Here is a 17785-nt window from a genome sequence, read left to right on the forward strand (position 1 = left end):
AGGTACAGGAGGAGAAGCAAGAGGGAATTGAAGGAATGATACGATTAATGATGGAAGAAGCCAGAAAGCGCGATGAAGAAGCTAAGAGAGAATGGCGAGAAGAAATGAGAAAGCAAGAGGAGATGTTCAAGAAGATCATAGAAAGGATGTATAATCGTGATAAAGAATCTAAGAAAGAAGAACACGAGAATCAACGAGGATCATCACAAGAAGAAGCTGAGAAACCGGAGGAGAAGAAAGAAGAAGATGTTGAAAACCGAGAAGAAAAACTACTGAAAATAATTGAACAACCAGAGGAGAAACGACGAGAGCTATTCAGAGAAGAAATAAGAAGAGAAAGACCAGGAAAACCAGACATACGAGAAGAATGGCAACGAAAGCAGCTGAAGCAAATTGCAAGAATGGAGGAGAGACAAAGAAAAAGAAGAAAAATGGAAACCAGGATAGTTCAAGCAGAAATTTTGCAGATGCAGAATCATATAAAAATGCATAGGGCAGATTTGCATGAAGAAGAGGAAGGAATCCATTTACTTGAGGCTAGAACCGTACTTACCAAACGATCCGTAAGGAAACTAAAGGTTACTTCAGAGGAATGGCAAGCAAATACGTATGAAGAGAATGAACCATATTCGAAGGTGAAGACAAAGGCCAGAAGAGAAGAAGACGAACGAAAATGGACGTCAAGATTACCAGACGGAAGGAGAAGAATGTTAACTTATCTATAGAAAGACAAGGAGAATGTTGAAAACGCAATGAAGAATTCAAAATTCATAGTTATTAAAACACGAATAGACGTGTGGGAAATCAGATCTTATATTAGTAAAGAAGCCAGCAATCTCGAACGTATCCGCTAAAATATTTGCAAAGTTCATACATTTATACGATGGACCATTTGTTATACATCGGTCATTTGGGAACAACGCTTACGAAGTTCACGATCTCAATGGTAGAAGTAAAGGAATACACAATGCAGCAAATATTAAGTTATACTTTAAGGAACAAAGAGATTAGAGTCTATCAAATGTCGCAGTTAAACAAGGAATTAGAATTGAAATAGTCTATGACAAGAACGAACCAATTCATCTGTAAAACTTACAGTAATGCTCTCAAAATTCCAACTAAGAACAGTGAAAAGTCCCATTATGATATTAGAAACATATAAAAGATAAATATATAGCAAGCCATATATTTAAATCAACATGGGAGGAGTAAATGTGCCATTTCACCGTTCTATAGTTGCCGTATTTGGAACAAAAATGGCGCTCCAGCCATTAAAGAATCAAAATAAAGCAATTAACAGCGATACGAGCTGAAGAGGCAATAAGTTCAACCGGCAATCACGGAAAGAACCACTTTTAGAAGGCGGTGCGAAAGAATGACGAGAGCGGATTATTTAAATCGATTATTGAAAAAAAGTCTTCCATTGGAACAGATCTCAATTCAGCACGGCATCGAAGTAAGACGGCATCGCATAAAGAAACCAATACTTATCGGATTATTTGATCAGTTATTGAAGATAAGATCAAATCTACGATAACCTGCTAAACATCAGCTGTGATTGACGTATACGCAAGATTAAAGACCAGCTGTTAAGAAACGTCAAGTTGGACTTGTACTACGTCACGGTTGGGCTCGGAACATTTTCTTTGCCCGATACTGCAAGAAGTTAAGAGAGCTGAATTAGAGGAAAAATAGAGTGCAATTCTAAAAGCACGTAAATCTCACATCGATTCGGCGAGCGAGGCAGCGGAAATAAGACGATATTTAGAGTTCATATAAACAAATTAGACGTATCAGAAAACAGATATATTATCACATTTGCACTACTGAGCAGTTTTCGACATGTATAAATCAACTAATGCCTTGTGTTTTTCTGTCCTTGACGCAATGAAGACCGTCATGATGTTCTAAGAAGCTGAGGCAAAGACTACTCTGGCTATGGTGACGCTTCACGAGATGGATGATCCAGGAGGGAAGTAATCAGCTGTGATGACGAGATGTACCCGATTACTTAAGCCGAACCATGGAGCGAGGCCTACCATCCCATGACGATCAACAGCGAGATGGAAGTCAGTCTCCGATAAGCAAAGTTAAGTCCCCACTTGAGTCGTGTCGTAAGTAGAAAACCTTATTCTTTTGGTCATAATATTTTGTGTGTGCGTAGTTAATATACGAGTGTACTTATAAGGAGATAGGTATTCATCTGAAGATACCGTAAATCCCAGACATAGGCGTTAAAATACCAGTGAATGCCGTTCGTAAGTTTGTCAATATAATAGTGGAGAAGTGATTGATATTTTTCATAATTCGCTGTCAGTGAAGTGTTAGAATATTAAGAGGAAGTTGATATTCATATGCGTGATGGCTTTAACAAATAATATGCGTAAAGATCGTATTTAGGGAGTGTTACGATAAAATATAGTGGCACAATTTTAAGGTTACTATGTGCTGATCTTTGATACTATGACAGTAATGATAATGATTTATATATGTGTAGGTTATGGCACATGTGTGGCGCATTTTGATGAAACAAGTGCTTCTATTGTGAATGCTACGTGAGAATTGAAATGTTAAATGGTGAATATAATAAGTATATGAGTTGATAGTATATTTTGATGGTGATAGTTATTGATATTTAGGAAGTTGGTCATAGTATTTCTTCGAGAGATGGTAGTATGTGAAGGTTGCACATGCTAAGGTATAGGTATTGAAGCACACTGTTTTCGATTGCTATTTGATTCCCTAATATATACATAATACAGATTAGGATACGATCTTAATGCCATCAGAATAGACTTAATTGAGTAAGTAGGATCATCAGAAGAGCCGAGAGGCCACCTACGTCAATATTTAGGCCTTCACTGACATACCTACGATTGTTTTCATGCATTCCCACAGACGGCAATTTAACTTGTGATTTTATGGGAGCAACTTATATGTGTCAATTTTTCCTACCTATGGTATTATTCGTTGGAAGATTAATTACATACACTTGGTAATGCTATATTGGGTCATATACGCACTTTAATTGAATTTCAACCATAAATTAAAATATTAATTGAATAATTTTAGTCACATGAATCTTACAATGAAGTTAATTTGAGAATTGCTTACGACTTAAGGTGGACTTAGATTTACTTATGTGGAGGTTACTGAAAAACGAAATATGAAACATGAGAAAAATTTGAAGCCTTAACTAGAAAAATTCCCTAATGAACTGACATTAATTTTCCTACACGATTTTTCTACTGTGCGGACATTAATGTGAAGTGTTCAGCCGAGTGATATACATTTCTTTAATTATATGTGAATGTAGGTTCACACGATAGGATTTTGGTAATTTTAAGAAGCAATTTATTTTAATATGGAAAGATTCCAGATCTTAATTAACTAATTAATTAATTAATTGATTAATTATTGGCCACCTTCTTTGCATTTCACATTTTCAATTCAAACCTAACTTGGACATTTTATATAGTAGGAAGTATAGCTTGTTTATATTTAAACCTTAAGGATGCATCCAATTTTTACAATTATGTAGAATAATTTTACTTGATCATATAATGTATTTATTTTTCTTTTCATTTAATTCTCTTGAATACTATTTAGTTAGGATATAATTCTTCGATAGGCCAGGACTAGAATTCAGATGAAGGAGGCCTGAGTTCATTTATTTATTAGAGGTTTTCCTAAACCTAGTTTCTCCGATGCAACATAAGTACATCATCGAGAAGATGATTGCGTAGGAAACCAACTACAGTGTGTGGATAATTTTTCAAGACACTCTATTCTAATTTCAACTCATTCTTAGATCAATTTATGAATAAAGCTGAGTAGTAGAAACATTTAAATTCTTTCAATGTCTACCTAGAATAAGTATTAGATATAAGCTTACCATGAATATTTCTGATTGCGATTATGATGATAACATATACGGAATCCTTGACAAACCATGATAGTCTGATTTTACGATAAAAATGCGGTATCATACAAACACGGTAACCGACCATAAGCGTGTTGAAGACGTTCATCTACGTAGGTTGGGATCTACCGTAAGCCATTGGTGTTCTTTCTCACTCGGAACTCACAACCCAGCTACATTTGGCAGATGAAATTATTATTAAGAGCTAGTCTGGAAACTCGTGCATCCCACCTGGACGCGGGAGCGGTGCAATACTGTATCTTATCCCATACTTCTTCGCCTCTTCTTCCTCACGATCATTCAACCGCTGTTGAACTAATGCTCTCCGATTTTGACAAAAGCTTCCCCCTCTAATACTAACCTGTTAGACAGAGCAGTGTCATTATTTGCTGCAATTATAAGGAACAGAAACGCCAGACTCAGAAATCAGTGTACGCAGCAGGTATTAAGGGCAGTAAATGTGTCGCATTAGGTGACAGGCAGCTGACCTAAGTTTCCTCAATGGAATCTTAAATGGGCATTACCACTCGAAACATCTTGTGTTTCCGCGTTTCGTCCCGCTCCACCAGAGTCAAGACTCGACTTTCCCCAAACTCAGCACACAATACTATTACAATAGTAACAGAACAACATTAATAAGAGACAAGAACTTGACATGCCACCGAGTAAAAGTATATTACAGAGGTGTGTATCGTACCAGTAAAGCCTAGGTCCTGGTCCATAGTTATCAAAGAAATGTTGTTCCAGCATATAAGATCCGTCCGACGTACGAACATCTAAGTAAAAGAATGTTCCAGTATGTACCAGACTCCACGAGTGCGCTAGGCGGAGTCAAGTGACGTCACCTGTCGTTCAAAGCTCACCTCCCCTAGAGATTTTTCTCGAAAATATCTTTCTTTTCGCGAGTTTTCAACGCCTGTACCAATTTTAATGGAACAAACGCTAAATGGTAGCGGACGTCATGAAAACTAACCTCTATAAATTCCAAATTAATCCATCCTATGGTTGCTGAGTTACAATGATTTAAAATCGAACAGAAATTACGCGCTCACGGTCACATGACCGAGAGAAACTACCCCTCCCAGCACCAGCTATATATGCCACTGGGTCAAGGCTAACAGGTAGTTGTGTGTTGAGTTGAGTTCAGTTCATTGCAAGCAGTCCAGTCTAGCAGTGCAGTATGTGTATGAGTAAGAGAGAGGGGAGACTGGCCCTCACATAGTATGTTCGTGCAGTCTCGAAGACAGTACTTTTCGTCGTGTTTCGCGGAGACGAAATTACGGGCTAGTAAATCGCCATCGTACTTGAAAAAAAAAGACGTCGCACCGTAAGTAGTCTATTGTGCCGCGACTACGATATAACTTACAGACATTTCAAAGTATAACACGTACGAAATCAGTGAAGTTCGAAGTTATATATTGGACATTCACAACATGACGTGTGGACTTAATTAATTGTACACAATATTAAATTACCAGCAGAAACTGTCGTGTACAGTAACTTTAACTACTCTAGAACTTATTTTCTAACATAGCACATCCATGGACTATGTCTTTTTATTTATGTGCCATATTAGGACTTGACGTGTTACAGTGATAAACTTAGTGAAAGTTAAGAACTTTTTCTAAAATAAGATAGTTCTATCAACATTAGAGAATCAGTGTTATCTGTCAGGACAACGATTTAAGACTGTGGTTAGAGACGGTCATGAGAAATATTGCGTGTTTGCACTGTGTTGGACGTTCTCAGTGACAGTCTAAAATAGTGTTTTCTTTTGCAACAAGGACTGTGATCACTCATTGGACGTCCTAAAATTAACATAGTATCTGTAAATACTACTTGCATGTTCCTTGTGTTAAGATCATTTCCACGAGCAGCAGAAATCTTCAGAAAATTCTACAAGATCCAACTACCTTCAACATCATTTCATCTATGACGTCAACGTGGTTTCTTCGTGGAACTTCAAGTTCGAGTCATCATCCGCACCCGCGGAATGTTCCAGATTCTCATCAGTATTCGTAAGCCAAGTTTTTTTTAATAAGTGAGTAGTCACAAACTGACTTTCTTTTTTTTTTTTTCTTTCTTACCAATCGTGAACAGTTGTTTACCCAGTGCTGCGTGTGACGATACTTCGTAGTTTTCCACCATTACTCAAAATTCATCTTTTAATGATAAATCTATTCAAAATCTACTTCACATAAGAAAGACTCTAGGAGTTTCAAGTGTTCTATGTTTCAAGGCTCACAAACTGAGAAACTCTCAACAGAAGTTCAAATTCTTATTTTCAATTATAAGTGTGTTCATGTCATGTCATAATACTTAGAAAGACTTTAGGTGAAAAACTGACACTTTATGTTTTCGCAAAAGACTATTGGATCTGTGAGATTTATTTATTTTCACAAATTGCATTCAAGAAGATTTGCGTTAACCCTTTTGATTTCAACAAATTATTTGCATTCTATATCGACATTGCAGGGTGGTGAATTGATTAACATTATTAATAAATTGTTTGAAAAAGGTATAACCATCTATTATTCGCCCTGCGAGTCTATCCTGCTCTGTACCGGCTCCAAAAACCAACTTCCACTACCTGAGATCCTTCTCATGCCTTACGCCCCGAACTTTTACTGGTACAGTATATAATCTCTTAAGAATAAGTTGATGTGAAGTGGTTATACCGCCATCTTGACTCATGACGGCTTCGCTATGAACATGGACATTCTCATGGTTTACGATTTAGACAGCTGTTATTAATTTGTTACTCGTCTGTTATCTTCCATATACTGTATTGTTTTGAAAGTTTACGTTTGTTAATTTGTCCGATGACAGTACATGTGCAATGCACTGTATGTTGTGCTTTATGAATAAATAAATAGTAAGATACAGTGTCGCAAAGTAGGTGAGTTAGGCCTTGCGAAAATGTATTTGGCGAGATCTTGCAATACTGGAAAATGTTTGCTATGCCTCTTTATATTGAGACAAAGTAGATGATTGTTTTGCTAATGATTTCATAACTGAAAAAACAGAAAATGACGTCGCTATGTTTTTGACTACTATAACTCTCAGGACGGTCCATTTTAACATATCATAAGATATTATTAATAGAGTAGTCATTTGATGCAAAATTCAATTCCATGTTTTACCACTTTTGCTGTTTACGGATACACTAATCCAACTTGAAATAAATGCGTGCGGAAAAATTAGAAACATTAACAAAGTGGATCTGTCAGAAGAACAGCAAACATCCCAGTGGAGAAACCAACACCTAAATAAGGAACTATTTCGTTTTGATTTTACAGTGAAGTACTGAAGAAGAAGTAATAAAGTATCACTGGATGAACGTTTTAAATGGAACAAGGTTACTGGATCTAACATATTTAACCACACACGCGCTATTCCGTTGCAAGAAGTAAGTCTGGTGAAGTGGGAAGGAAACGTTTAGCGTGTCAGTAATGCAGTTTACATATGTCGGTGATGCAACTAGGTGGGCGAAAAATGGTGAAAGGGCACACGTTCTCTGTGGGCTCTGGCCAGATAATGATTTTGGGATTTTAAATTATATATTTGAAATACCTTATTTTTGAATATTGCCTGGATCTCCTTCTTTGAGCAGAAGCATTGTTCATCAGCACAAAACTTGATAGGAGAATACGCGGTATTACTTACCTGACAAAACACATTCTTCACTCAGACATATACTCTTCATGTAACGCTCCTTAATTGGTGCCCGTTGAGTTTCACTGTTCAGGTCTGTAAAAGTAAATAAAACTTCGTGAAAACACGTTTGGCCTATGGCTTAAACTAACTTCATTGAGATGACACTGTATTAAATAGAGCACAATTTGGATTATTTTGTGAACTGTTGTTGTTGCTATTTGCTTTACGTCGCACCGACATAGATATGTCTTATGGCGACGATGGGTTAGGAAATGCCTAGGAAGTGGAAGGAAGGGGCTGTAGCCTTAATTAAGGTACAGCCCCGGCATTTGCCTGGTGTGAAAATGGGAAACCACGGAAAACCATCTTCAGGGCTGCCGACAGTGGGGCTCGAACCCACTAGCTCCCGAATACTGGATACTGGTCGCACTTAAGCGACTGCAGCTATCGAGCTCGGTGTATTTTGTGAACTACTGTGGTTAGTTTTTAAATGAAAATGATTTATGCCAAGTGTTTAGTGATTCTGGACCTGGTTACTTACGTAAAGTTACAAGTACTCCGACCGTAGCGACCAGGAATATGACCACTGTGGACAGGAGTGCGATCCCCACCACCAGCCTTGACGTCTTGCGACCCCTGAAATGGAACAAACACTGAGTCACACAACATTTTACAGAACATATTCACATTATTCTCATACATTGTAATTACGTATTGGGAAAACGTTAAGAAATAAATTCCTCATATGCAGAGCAGAAAAAAGGGTTGTCAACATGGGACCTGAGTTATCCAACCTTCAAGTAGATTGCACAATATTGTTGAGATCACAAACCTTGTATTTCGGAAAATGATGGAAAATTTACTTTAAAGTGGTACGAAAAGTGTCTGGAAGATGACCTATGGGAGACAGCAGTTACCGGCAACCATTATTTCATTTAGATTATCCTCCCATTCCGCGGCAGGTACTTTTTACACCCCACAACAGTACAGTTTCTGTAGTTCTCCTGAGGGCAAAGTTTTCCATTAGCAGCTGAGATTGGACATGACATATTTTGCATTGTTTTTCCTCGACTGGTTTCCTCGTCAGTGTGTTTATATGACGGCCATCGTTGACATTCCTTAAATCAAGATAATATTCCAAATATCCACTTCCAGGACTCTGGTTGGCATTGATATTGGTTGACGGGCTTCAGTGTTCTCGCAAGGACAGTTACACATCAGGCCTGGAAGATTAGTTCTTCAGAAAATAAATTTACACTAAGTTCGTTCGTAAGTAAGATCACTATCTCCGTGCCCATTTTCCTTCCCAATTTATAAGGGGTAATCCCTGAAATTTTGCCCCGCATTTCTGTATTGTACCCTGTAAATACAAACATAGAAGGCTGAGTACCCCTGATATGAACGGAGAATCGGGGGAACTAAATGTTACGTGCGACTGTACAAACAAGCATAGGACACGGTATAAATATTTTTTCATGCATCCATAAAATGAAAATCCACAGCCAGTCATTCGATCGGCCCAGGAATGGAATGAATTACTGAATCCCCAATCTAGCGGCGAGGATAGGAATTGTGCCGGCTGCCGAAGCCCGGCAGATGAAATGAAATTCTATTGGAGAGTGTTGCTGGAGTGAAACATGACAGGGAAATCCAAATTACCCGGAGAAAAGACTGTCCCAACTCCGCTTTTTCCAGCACAAATCTCACATGGGGTGATCGGGATTTGAACCACAGAACCCAGCAGTGAGAGGCCGGTGCACTGCCGCCTGAGCCACGTGGGCTCTGTTCATGCATCTATACGTACTATAAAATGATGTCCCTGGCCTATGTTTGTATGGCCTAATGTCGAGAACCAATGAATTGTTTTCGGTTTCACTGTTGTCTACAGCATTTACTGAGGAAAATTTTACGACAAATGGAAGTCTAGCAGTGGTAATTTTATTGAAAAAGTGCAGCCATCCGAGCGCTTGTCAACGGTAGATCTCACCGAGGTGACGGTTTATACCTGTCTGTGAAAGGTTTAATGTTATAGCTTGCAGTAAAAAAAATTAACCTTCACATTAGGAACCATATTTTAAAATTAGTCACGTACTCCTATTAAAGTAAATTGTTTATTCACCTCAATAACACTATTTAAGATGAAAATAGCGTTTACAGTACGTAATTCGCAAGAATGGTTTAGGAGTCATCTTCATGTTAGTGAAAGCGCAGGAATGTATTGGGGGGGGGGAGCTATTTGTTTTGATAGCAGACAGACTGAGGTTGCCCTCCAGCCCCTTACATTTTTCTTATTGTGTCCCGTATACGTAGGACTAACAATTGGTCTGAGGGGAACGTTTTCTTTATGGATTTTAGGAAGTTGATATAATCTATTGCACGCGCACTTTTTAGTGATAGATGTACACCCTAGTGCTGAATCGGTCGACTTCGGTTATCTTCGAGATTCGTAATGGCAACTTTTGAAACACAAAATAAGAATCGCTTATGATCGTTGTGCGACATCTGGCGTACACTTTACGTACTCGTACTGTTGCTGTTTACACAGCAAAGCCAAACTATAGAATTCATGCTAGGAGCAAGATTCGCATCGAGAAATGTTATATGTGTGTGACACAGTTGTTGGCGTAAGATAATAAGGGTTTAGAAAATTCATATCGATCGATCATATTATCGATTCAATACAGATTTCATTTCCATTCAGTTGGCAGTATTACCGGAACCGGCAGTGCTCCCTCCTTACTCCTCAACCGAGTACAAAAATCTATCACTAAAAAGTGCGCGTACAGTAGATGGTACTGCGTCCCCCGGAATAAGATATTTAGCCTCCTCTTTTGAAATTGAGTATTGCCTTAAGAGCTTCACAGTGGCGTTGCTCACACGTGTAGCAGGGTCACGAGAGGTCCGTCTGACAACATAGCCGAGATCTTGTTCTTAAACTCGTCAGCATCCATTACCACCGTCGCCTTGCCCTTAGCAGCTGACAGGATGGTCAGTTCAGGGTCATCTTTAAGTTCCTTCAGAGCTCTCCTCTAGCAGGCGCGGGTGCAGTAGCAGACCTTGTAAGTCTGACATGTCTCACATTTCTGTCGTACTTCGTCAGCCTCATCCGTAGGTAGTTTGTGGATGGCTGCCTCAACTGAAGTAATTCCCTCTTCAGTGGGAATTTTAGAGGGAGCGACAGCGAAATTAAGTCCCTTAGTTAAAACGACCGTTTGGCCCTTGTCCAAGGATTTCTTGGAAAGATTGACGACAATTTTGCTAGCATCCGTGTTCATACGAGAGACTGCCTGTTTTTGAGCCAATCGGGGGAACTTAGATTTCCGTCCGAATGACACCTGGTTGAATTTTCGTTCAGCTTGTATAGGAGTAATGCGATCAAAAGACAACCACAATTCCTACGAGAAAGTGTTGCTTAAAATCAGATGTAAGTGAAACAACTCTCAAGAGACCGAGTCCAGTTCCTTGCGAGTGTGATGCTCTCTCTAACGTTAACATCGATGCTTTCATATCCCGTACTTACAGACATGGGCTTTCGGGCTTATGCCGTGTCAAGAAAATAAGTTGAAACTCTTTACGTTTTGCAGAGAACTTTGCTCCGCGTCTTCAGAAGAAAATATCGACAGTTCACGAGGAAGACTTCTACAATAATGAGGGTTTGAATTTAATTTGAATAAGCACACCACTACAGTTCATGTGTAGAATATATAAAATTATATACCGTGAATTTTATGTGAATTCCTATGTGATTGATTGAAATTAAGTTATATGATAAATATTAATGGTATTGGTTCTACGTCCCAACAAACTACTTTACGGTTTTGAAGATGCCGAGGTGCCGGAATTATGTGTCCTGTGAGTTATGTGCCACTAAATCTACCGACACGAGGCTGGCGTGTTTGAGCCTGCTTAAATACCACTGGACTACGTTGGGATCGAATCCACCAACTCTAGCTCAGAAGTTGCTCAGCCCTACGAAATTATGTTCTACTACTCGTAAGCAATTCTTAATTTGATGTTCCTTCTTCTGAATCTTCTGTCGAGGTATCTCCGAACTGCATGTATTTCGTAATAATATACACCCAGTTATTTGCCAGCATGGTTAAGGTCACGTAGCTGCGAGCTTGCATTCGGAAGTTGGAGGGTTCAAATCCCACCGTTGGCAGCCCTGAAGAGGGTTTTCCGTGGTTTACCATTTTCACACCAGACAAATTCTGGGGTAAATAAAGCCACGGCCGCTTCCTTCCCAATCCTAGCACTTTACTATCCTTGAGCCGCCTGTGCGTTAGAACGACGTTAAACCACGAGCGATAAATAAATAAATAAATAAATAAATAAATAAATAAATAAATAAATAAATAAATAAATAAATAAATAAATAAATAAATAAATAAATAATATAGCATCTGCCATCTGATTTATTTACTTATTTGTGTCAGAAGTGTTATATGAAAAGAAATCAAAGGCAAACTTCTTCTGAGTGAAGTCTTAAATAAAGGTGAAACATTAATTTAATGGTTAATGTGCGTAATTCTATGACGTAATATTCTTGGTTAACTTACGAAATCCCTTATTACCAATGTTGCAAGGATCGTGATCGTGTGTAATTAATGTTCACTTCACGTCACGTCCATCATAAACTGAAATTCCTTATAAGAAAGCATCTTTCTGCTAAGTTTAGTGACGATCTCTCCATTGATTCTTGAGTTACACGGCATGACCAAACTAATCGTACGATTACAAACAGGAGAATTCAGTCTGTGCGTACAAATTTCGTGACGTAACTACATACACCGGCGTCTGTCAAGTTAAGCATCATTCGAGGTGGTAAACACTTGGGTGAGAAGTCCGTTTGCACCTGACACCTCCTCTCGCGTAACTCTTTCTCACAGATTGACAGACTCAGGGTTATTTCAATTTCAGTCAGCACTGATGTACATTTAGAGCTTTTAAGCGGAGTTTTGTCGAACATTTCCCTTGGTAAATTATTCCAATCCATAACTCCTCTTCCTGTAAACGAATATTTGCCCAAATTTGTCCTCTTGAATTCCAAATTTATCTTATGATGATTCTTACATTTTAAAAACTCCATACGCCATTACTTCGCTGATAGCTGGGAACATACCGCTTTGTCGAAATGCTTTTCTCTTGAATCCCAAGTCTTCACAGCCTAAAGTTTTCAACGTTGTCGTATTTCGTCCTCAATGCACGAAAAATATTCGGACGTCAAAAGTAATAAATTCTAAACTATAATATGTGTATGTTCCTGTAGGCGGCATTACGTTACGTGCTCTTTTCTAAATGAACAACAAACAAGCTCAGCCCACTTCCTTAAAACTACCAAGAAGACTTCCTCTGAATTATAAGTAGTATGGCACTATGAACCCCCAAGTTTTTGAGGGAAAAATGTTTTCCTCTAACGAGGCTGTTTTAATGAGACGCTTAAGGAGTATGAGCAAAGTACGTTCTGAATGAGCATTTTCCCACGTTGAGTCAGCACATTATTCCTTATAGTAGGAGTATGAGGGTTTATAGGTGATTGGGGTCACTGACCTAGTAGTAAGACAAGAGTGGTTTAGTGACCTCTAGGTGATGTTAAGACGAGCAATCCTAACCTCACAGGCTCCCTTGGAGGAGCCCAATCGGTCAGGGCAATTACCTTGTGTGTGTTTTTGACCCCTAGGTGAGGTTAAAATATCATAACCTTACGTACGAGGGCAATGCTAACCTTACGGACCAATTTGGAGAAACCGAATAGATTGGGCCCCTTTTTGAGGGTCCGAATTGGTCAGATCACGGGCCCCTTTGGAGGAGCCGAATCGATCGGGCTCTCTTGGAGGAGCCGAATCGGTCAGGTCACGGGCCCATTGGAGGAGCCAAATCGGTCAGGTGGCCTACAGGTGAGGTTAAGACGTTGTTATGATGTGTTAACCTAACCTTGCGCACGAATGCTAACCTAACCTCACACAGGCTCTTTACCGACTCCCCTTGGAGGAGTCTAATAGGTCAGGTGACTTGTAGTTGAAGTTAGGACGTCATTATGGCGTTCTAATGTAACCTTGCTGCCAGGAACGCTAACCTAACCTCACACAGGCTCTTTACGGTCTCGCCATGGAGAAGCCGAACCGGTGAGGTGACCTGTAGGTGAGGTTAAGAGGTCATTATGACGTGTTAACCTAGCCTTGCCCAGGAACGCTAACCTAACCTCATACAGGCTCTTTATCGCCTCCCCTTGGAGGAGCATAATCCACCAGGTGACTTGTTAAGGTCGGGACGTCATTATGACGTGTTAATATAACCTGTAGAGTATTTCTGATGACATCAGCCGCTACTTCACTCCTCGCACCTGAGGAGCAGCTCTGTTCCTGGCGGAGCTGTGAAGTCACAACGCAGGCAACTTTAAATGCGGACTGCTGGCTAAGAGGGTATGCTTAACCTTACATGACGTCATAAGCTAATGCTGGCTACTTGTGGAGGTTTAACCTTACAGGACCCGGGTTCGAACTCCCAGGCTTAAACTTACAAGAGCGTTAACCTTACTGACCCAAGTTCGATACCCAAGAATATTGGAATTCTGAAAAAGGTGGGACTGTACATTGTTTATATATAGCCTACACACGCAAAAATTTAGCCTTCCGATCATGACCTCTTCTTCCGCTTTTTTCTGAATCCCTAGTGGCATTGCAGATGTAATTTTTCTCGTAATGTCAAACTGATCATGTTTTAAGGCCGGGTGTCCTTACTGGCGTCATCTAAATTTTCTTAAATCTTCCTCTATACCTTTACTTTTGATTTAGTTCTTAACGCAAGAGATTGATCTTCGTTACAATGTTAAAACAGCGTGACCTTAGTATGTCACATGCTCAGTCCCGGTATATTGCCCCATAGGACATAGCTGTCCTAGTAAATTAATGTTCCGAGTGTGTTCTGAGCACAATACTGCAGGCTATTGTAGTCTCTAGAGTAGAATTCTATAAGCCCTAAAATTAAAATTAAAAAGCGTGTGTTCCAAGCACTAAAAAACAGACCGTTACGCATCAGCTCAGACGCTAGCGTATTTCAATCCACGGTCACTCAGCTCTGAGATCCTGAGGTTGCCCAGTAGAGTTACACCATGTAAGCAATGCATACGTATTAGCCCCTACACCACCTCCTTAGTCCCATACAGACAATGTACAGTCACCACCTGGTTCAGAATTTCAGCACTCCTAGGTATCGACCTTGGGTCAGTAAGGTTAACGCCCTTGTAAAGCATAGAGGGTGTCGAAGCCGGGACCTGTAAGTTTAAGCCTCTACAAGTAGCCAGCGTTAGGTTATGACGTCATGTAAGGTTAAGCATGCACTCTTAGCCAGCAATCCGCATTATAAACCGCCCGCGCTCTGACGTCACAGCTCCGTCATGACCAGGCCTCCTTCACAGGCATGAGAAGTGAAGATGCGCCTGTTGTCCTCAAAAATACACTACAGGTTAGGTTAACACGTCATAATGACGTCCTAAGCACAACTACAAGTCATCTGACCGATTGGACTACCCCAAGGAGAGCCGGTAAAGAGCCTGTGTGAGGTTAGGTTAGCGTTCGTCGGCAAGGTTTCAGTTAACACGTTGTAATAACGACTTAATCTTACCTGGAGGTCACCTGACCAATTCAGCTCCTCGAAGGGTGCTCGACCGATTCGGCTCCTCTAAAGGAGCCTGTGAGGTTTGGATTGCTCACGTACGCAAGGGTATGATGTTGTTTAACGTCGTAACCTCACCTGGAGGTCAGTGAACCGCCGTTATCTTACTACTAAGTCAATGATCCCAATAACCTAGTGAGCGCCATACTCCTACTACTAGGAAAAAGTGCCAGCTCAGAGTGGAGAAATGCTGATTCAGCCAGCACCCATTGTTTCAGAACATACTTTGCACAGACCACTCACTTGTACTTTTTGGAGAAACTACTGTTGAAGATTTGCACAAGAAGAATTATATTCCATGAAAATCGTAGCGTCCGCCTCTGTGGTGTAGTGGTTAGTGTGATTAGCTGCCACCCCCGGAGGCCCGGGTTCGATTCCCAGCTCTGCCACGAAATTTGAAAAAGTGGTACGAGGGCTGGAACGGGGTCCACTCAGCCTCGGGAGGTCTACTGAGTAGAGGTGGGTTCGATTCCCATCTCAGCCATCGTAGAAGTGGTTTTCCGTGGTTTCCCACTTCTCCTCCAGGCAAAGGCCGGGATGGTACCTAACTTAAGGCCATGGCCGCTTCCTTCTCTCTTCCTTGTCTATCCCTTCCAATCATCCCATCCCCCACCAAGGCCCCTGTTCAGCATAGCAGGTGAGGCCGCCTGGGCGAGGTACTGGTCATACTCCCCAGTTGTATCCCCGACCCAATGTCTCATGCTCCAGGACACTGCCCTTGAGGCGGTAGAGGTGGGATCCCTCGCTAAGTCCGAGGGAAAAACCGAACCTGGAGGGTAAACAGATGATGATGATGATGATGATTTTGTTCTAATTGATGTTCAAAGGTAAGCAAAGTTTCTTAAAAGTGAGCCCACCAAATAGGCCATAGAACATGCAACCTTCTTCTTCTTCTTCTTCCTCTGCAGCGTTTGCGACACCTTGATGGGGTCACGGGTGCGAACTGTTTTACGGCTGGACGCCTTTGTTTTGGGTTGTAGTCACTATTACGTGTAGTGAGTGAGTTGGTCGTGCGGTTAGAGTCGCGCAGCTGTGACCTTTCATACGGGAGATAGTGGGTTCGAACAGCACTGTCGGCAGCCCTGAAGATGGTTTTTCGTGGTTTCCCATTTTTTACGCCAGCCAAATGCTGGGGCTATACCTTAATTTGTCGGCAGCCCTGAAGATGTTTTTCCGTGGTTTCCCATTTTCACACCAGGCAAATGCTGGGGCTGTACCTTAATTAAGGCCACGGCCGCTTCCTTCCAACTCCTAGGCCTTTCCTATCCCATCGTCGCCATAAGACCTATCTGTGTCGGTGTGACGTAAAGCCCCTAGCAAAAAAAAAAAAGCTTCCTTCTCACTCCGAGAACTTTCCTATCCCATCGTCACTCTTGACTTATCGGTGTGACGTAAAGCATATTGTTGCTAGTGTATTGTATACGAGGAGGAGAGTTGAAACGCAGTCCCCGAGTCAGAGGAATTAACCATAGGCCATTAAAATCCCCGACCCGACCTGGAATTGAATGCGGGACTCTCTGAAGTGAAGACCTCGACGCTGATCATTGAAGGTTTTCGACGAGGCAAGGATGGCAAAGGGCTAGCGGTGGGAGGGAAGCGACCCTGATCATATAAGGTACAGCCCCAGAATTTGCCTGATGTGAAAATTGGAAACCACGGAAATCCATCTTCAGTGCTTCTGGCGGTCGGATTGGAACCCACCATCTTCCGAATGCAAGCTGATATTTGCTTGGACGTCTCGATGTCTTAGTGAAGCTCACCAAAATGTTGTCGTTGGCTGAACGGTCAGCGTACTGGCCTTCGGTTCAGAGGGTCCCGGGTTCGATTCCCGGCTGGGTCGGGGATTTTTAACCTTAATTGGTTAATTCCAATGGCACGGGGGCTGGGTGTATGTGCTGTCTTCACCATCATTTCATCCTCATCACGACGCGCAGGTCACCTCTGGGTGTCAAATAGAAAGACCTGCACCTGGCGAGCCGAACCCGTCCTGGAATATCCCGGCACTAAAAGCCATACGACATTTCATTTCACCAAAATGTTAACAACATATAACCAAGTAATTTGTGCGAATTATCCACGCAACGCTATATTACTGACAGTAACATGGGAATATGTAGTAATATGCAAACAGCAAATGGGAATTAAAATATGGTTAGATAAATGGGAAGCACCTTCACTCGCTCAGGTGAAGAGGAGTCATTTTACTTGCCGTAAGTCACGTGACCGAAAAGGAATTTACCGTCTCTAAGTGGCGTCCACAGCACAGCGACAGACTATGGATTTCCTTGAAGTTTTGAATAAATTATTCCGTAAATAATTTTGGTAATAATATTATCTTAAAAAATGAGACATATTGTCATGTATGTGGTCTAAATAGTCAGCAACATCCTACAAAATAGTTTACAGATCATCCCAAAATGATTTTAGTCAAAACAATATACGTACGTGTAATTTTCTAACGTCCGCCTCTGTGGTGTAGTGGTTACTGTGATTAGCTGCCACACCCGGAGGCCCGGGTTCGATTCCCGGCAC

General features: G+C 40.9%; 1 protein-coding gene across 1 annotated transcript in view; it reads right to left on the bottom strand.

Moving 5' to 3' along the window:
• LOC136863317 (neprilysin-11) overlaps positions 1–17785 on the bottom strand; it is a 269715-nt gene that overhangs the window by 132684 nt on the left and 119246 nt on the right. The window contains exons 4-5 of the mRNA XM_067139702.2: positions 8121–8215; positions 7589–7672 (exon numbers count right to left, since the gene is read on the bottom strand). Of these exons, the coding sequence (XP_066995803.1) occupies positions 7589–7672; positions 8121–8215 (179 nt within the window). The remainder of the gene's footprint in view (positions 1–7588; positions 7673–8120; positions 8216–17785) is intronic.

The sequence above is a fragment of the Anabrus simplex genome, chromosome 2 (assembly GCF_040414725.1).
Source record: "Anabrus simplex isolate iqAnaSimp1 chromosome 2, ASM4041472v1, whole genome shotgun sequence".
Taxonomy (NCBI): domain Eukaryota; kingdom Metazoa; phylum Arthropoda; class Insecta; order Orthoptera; family Tettigoniidae; genus Anabrus; species Anabrus simplex.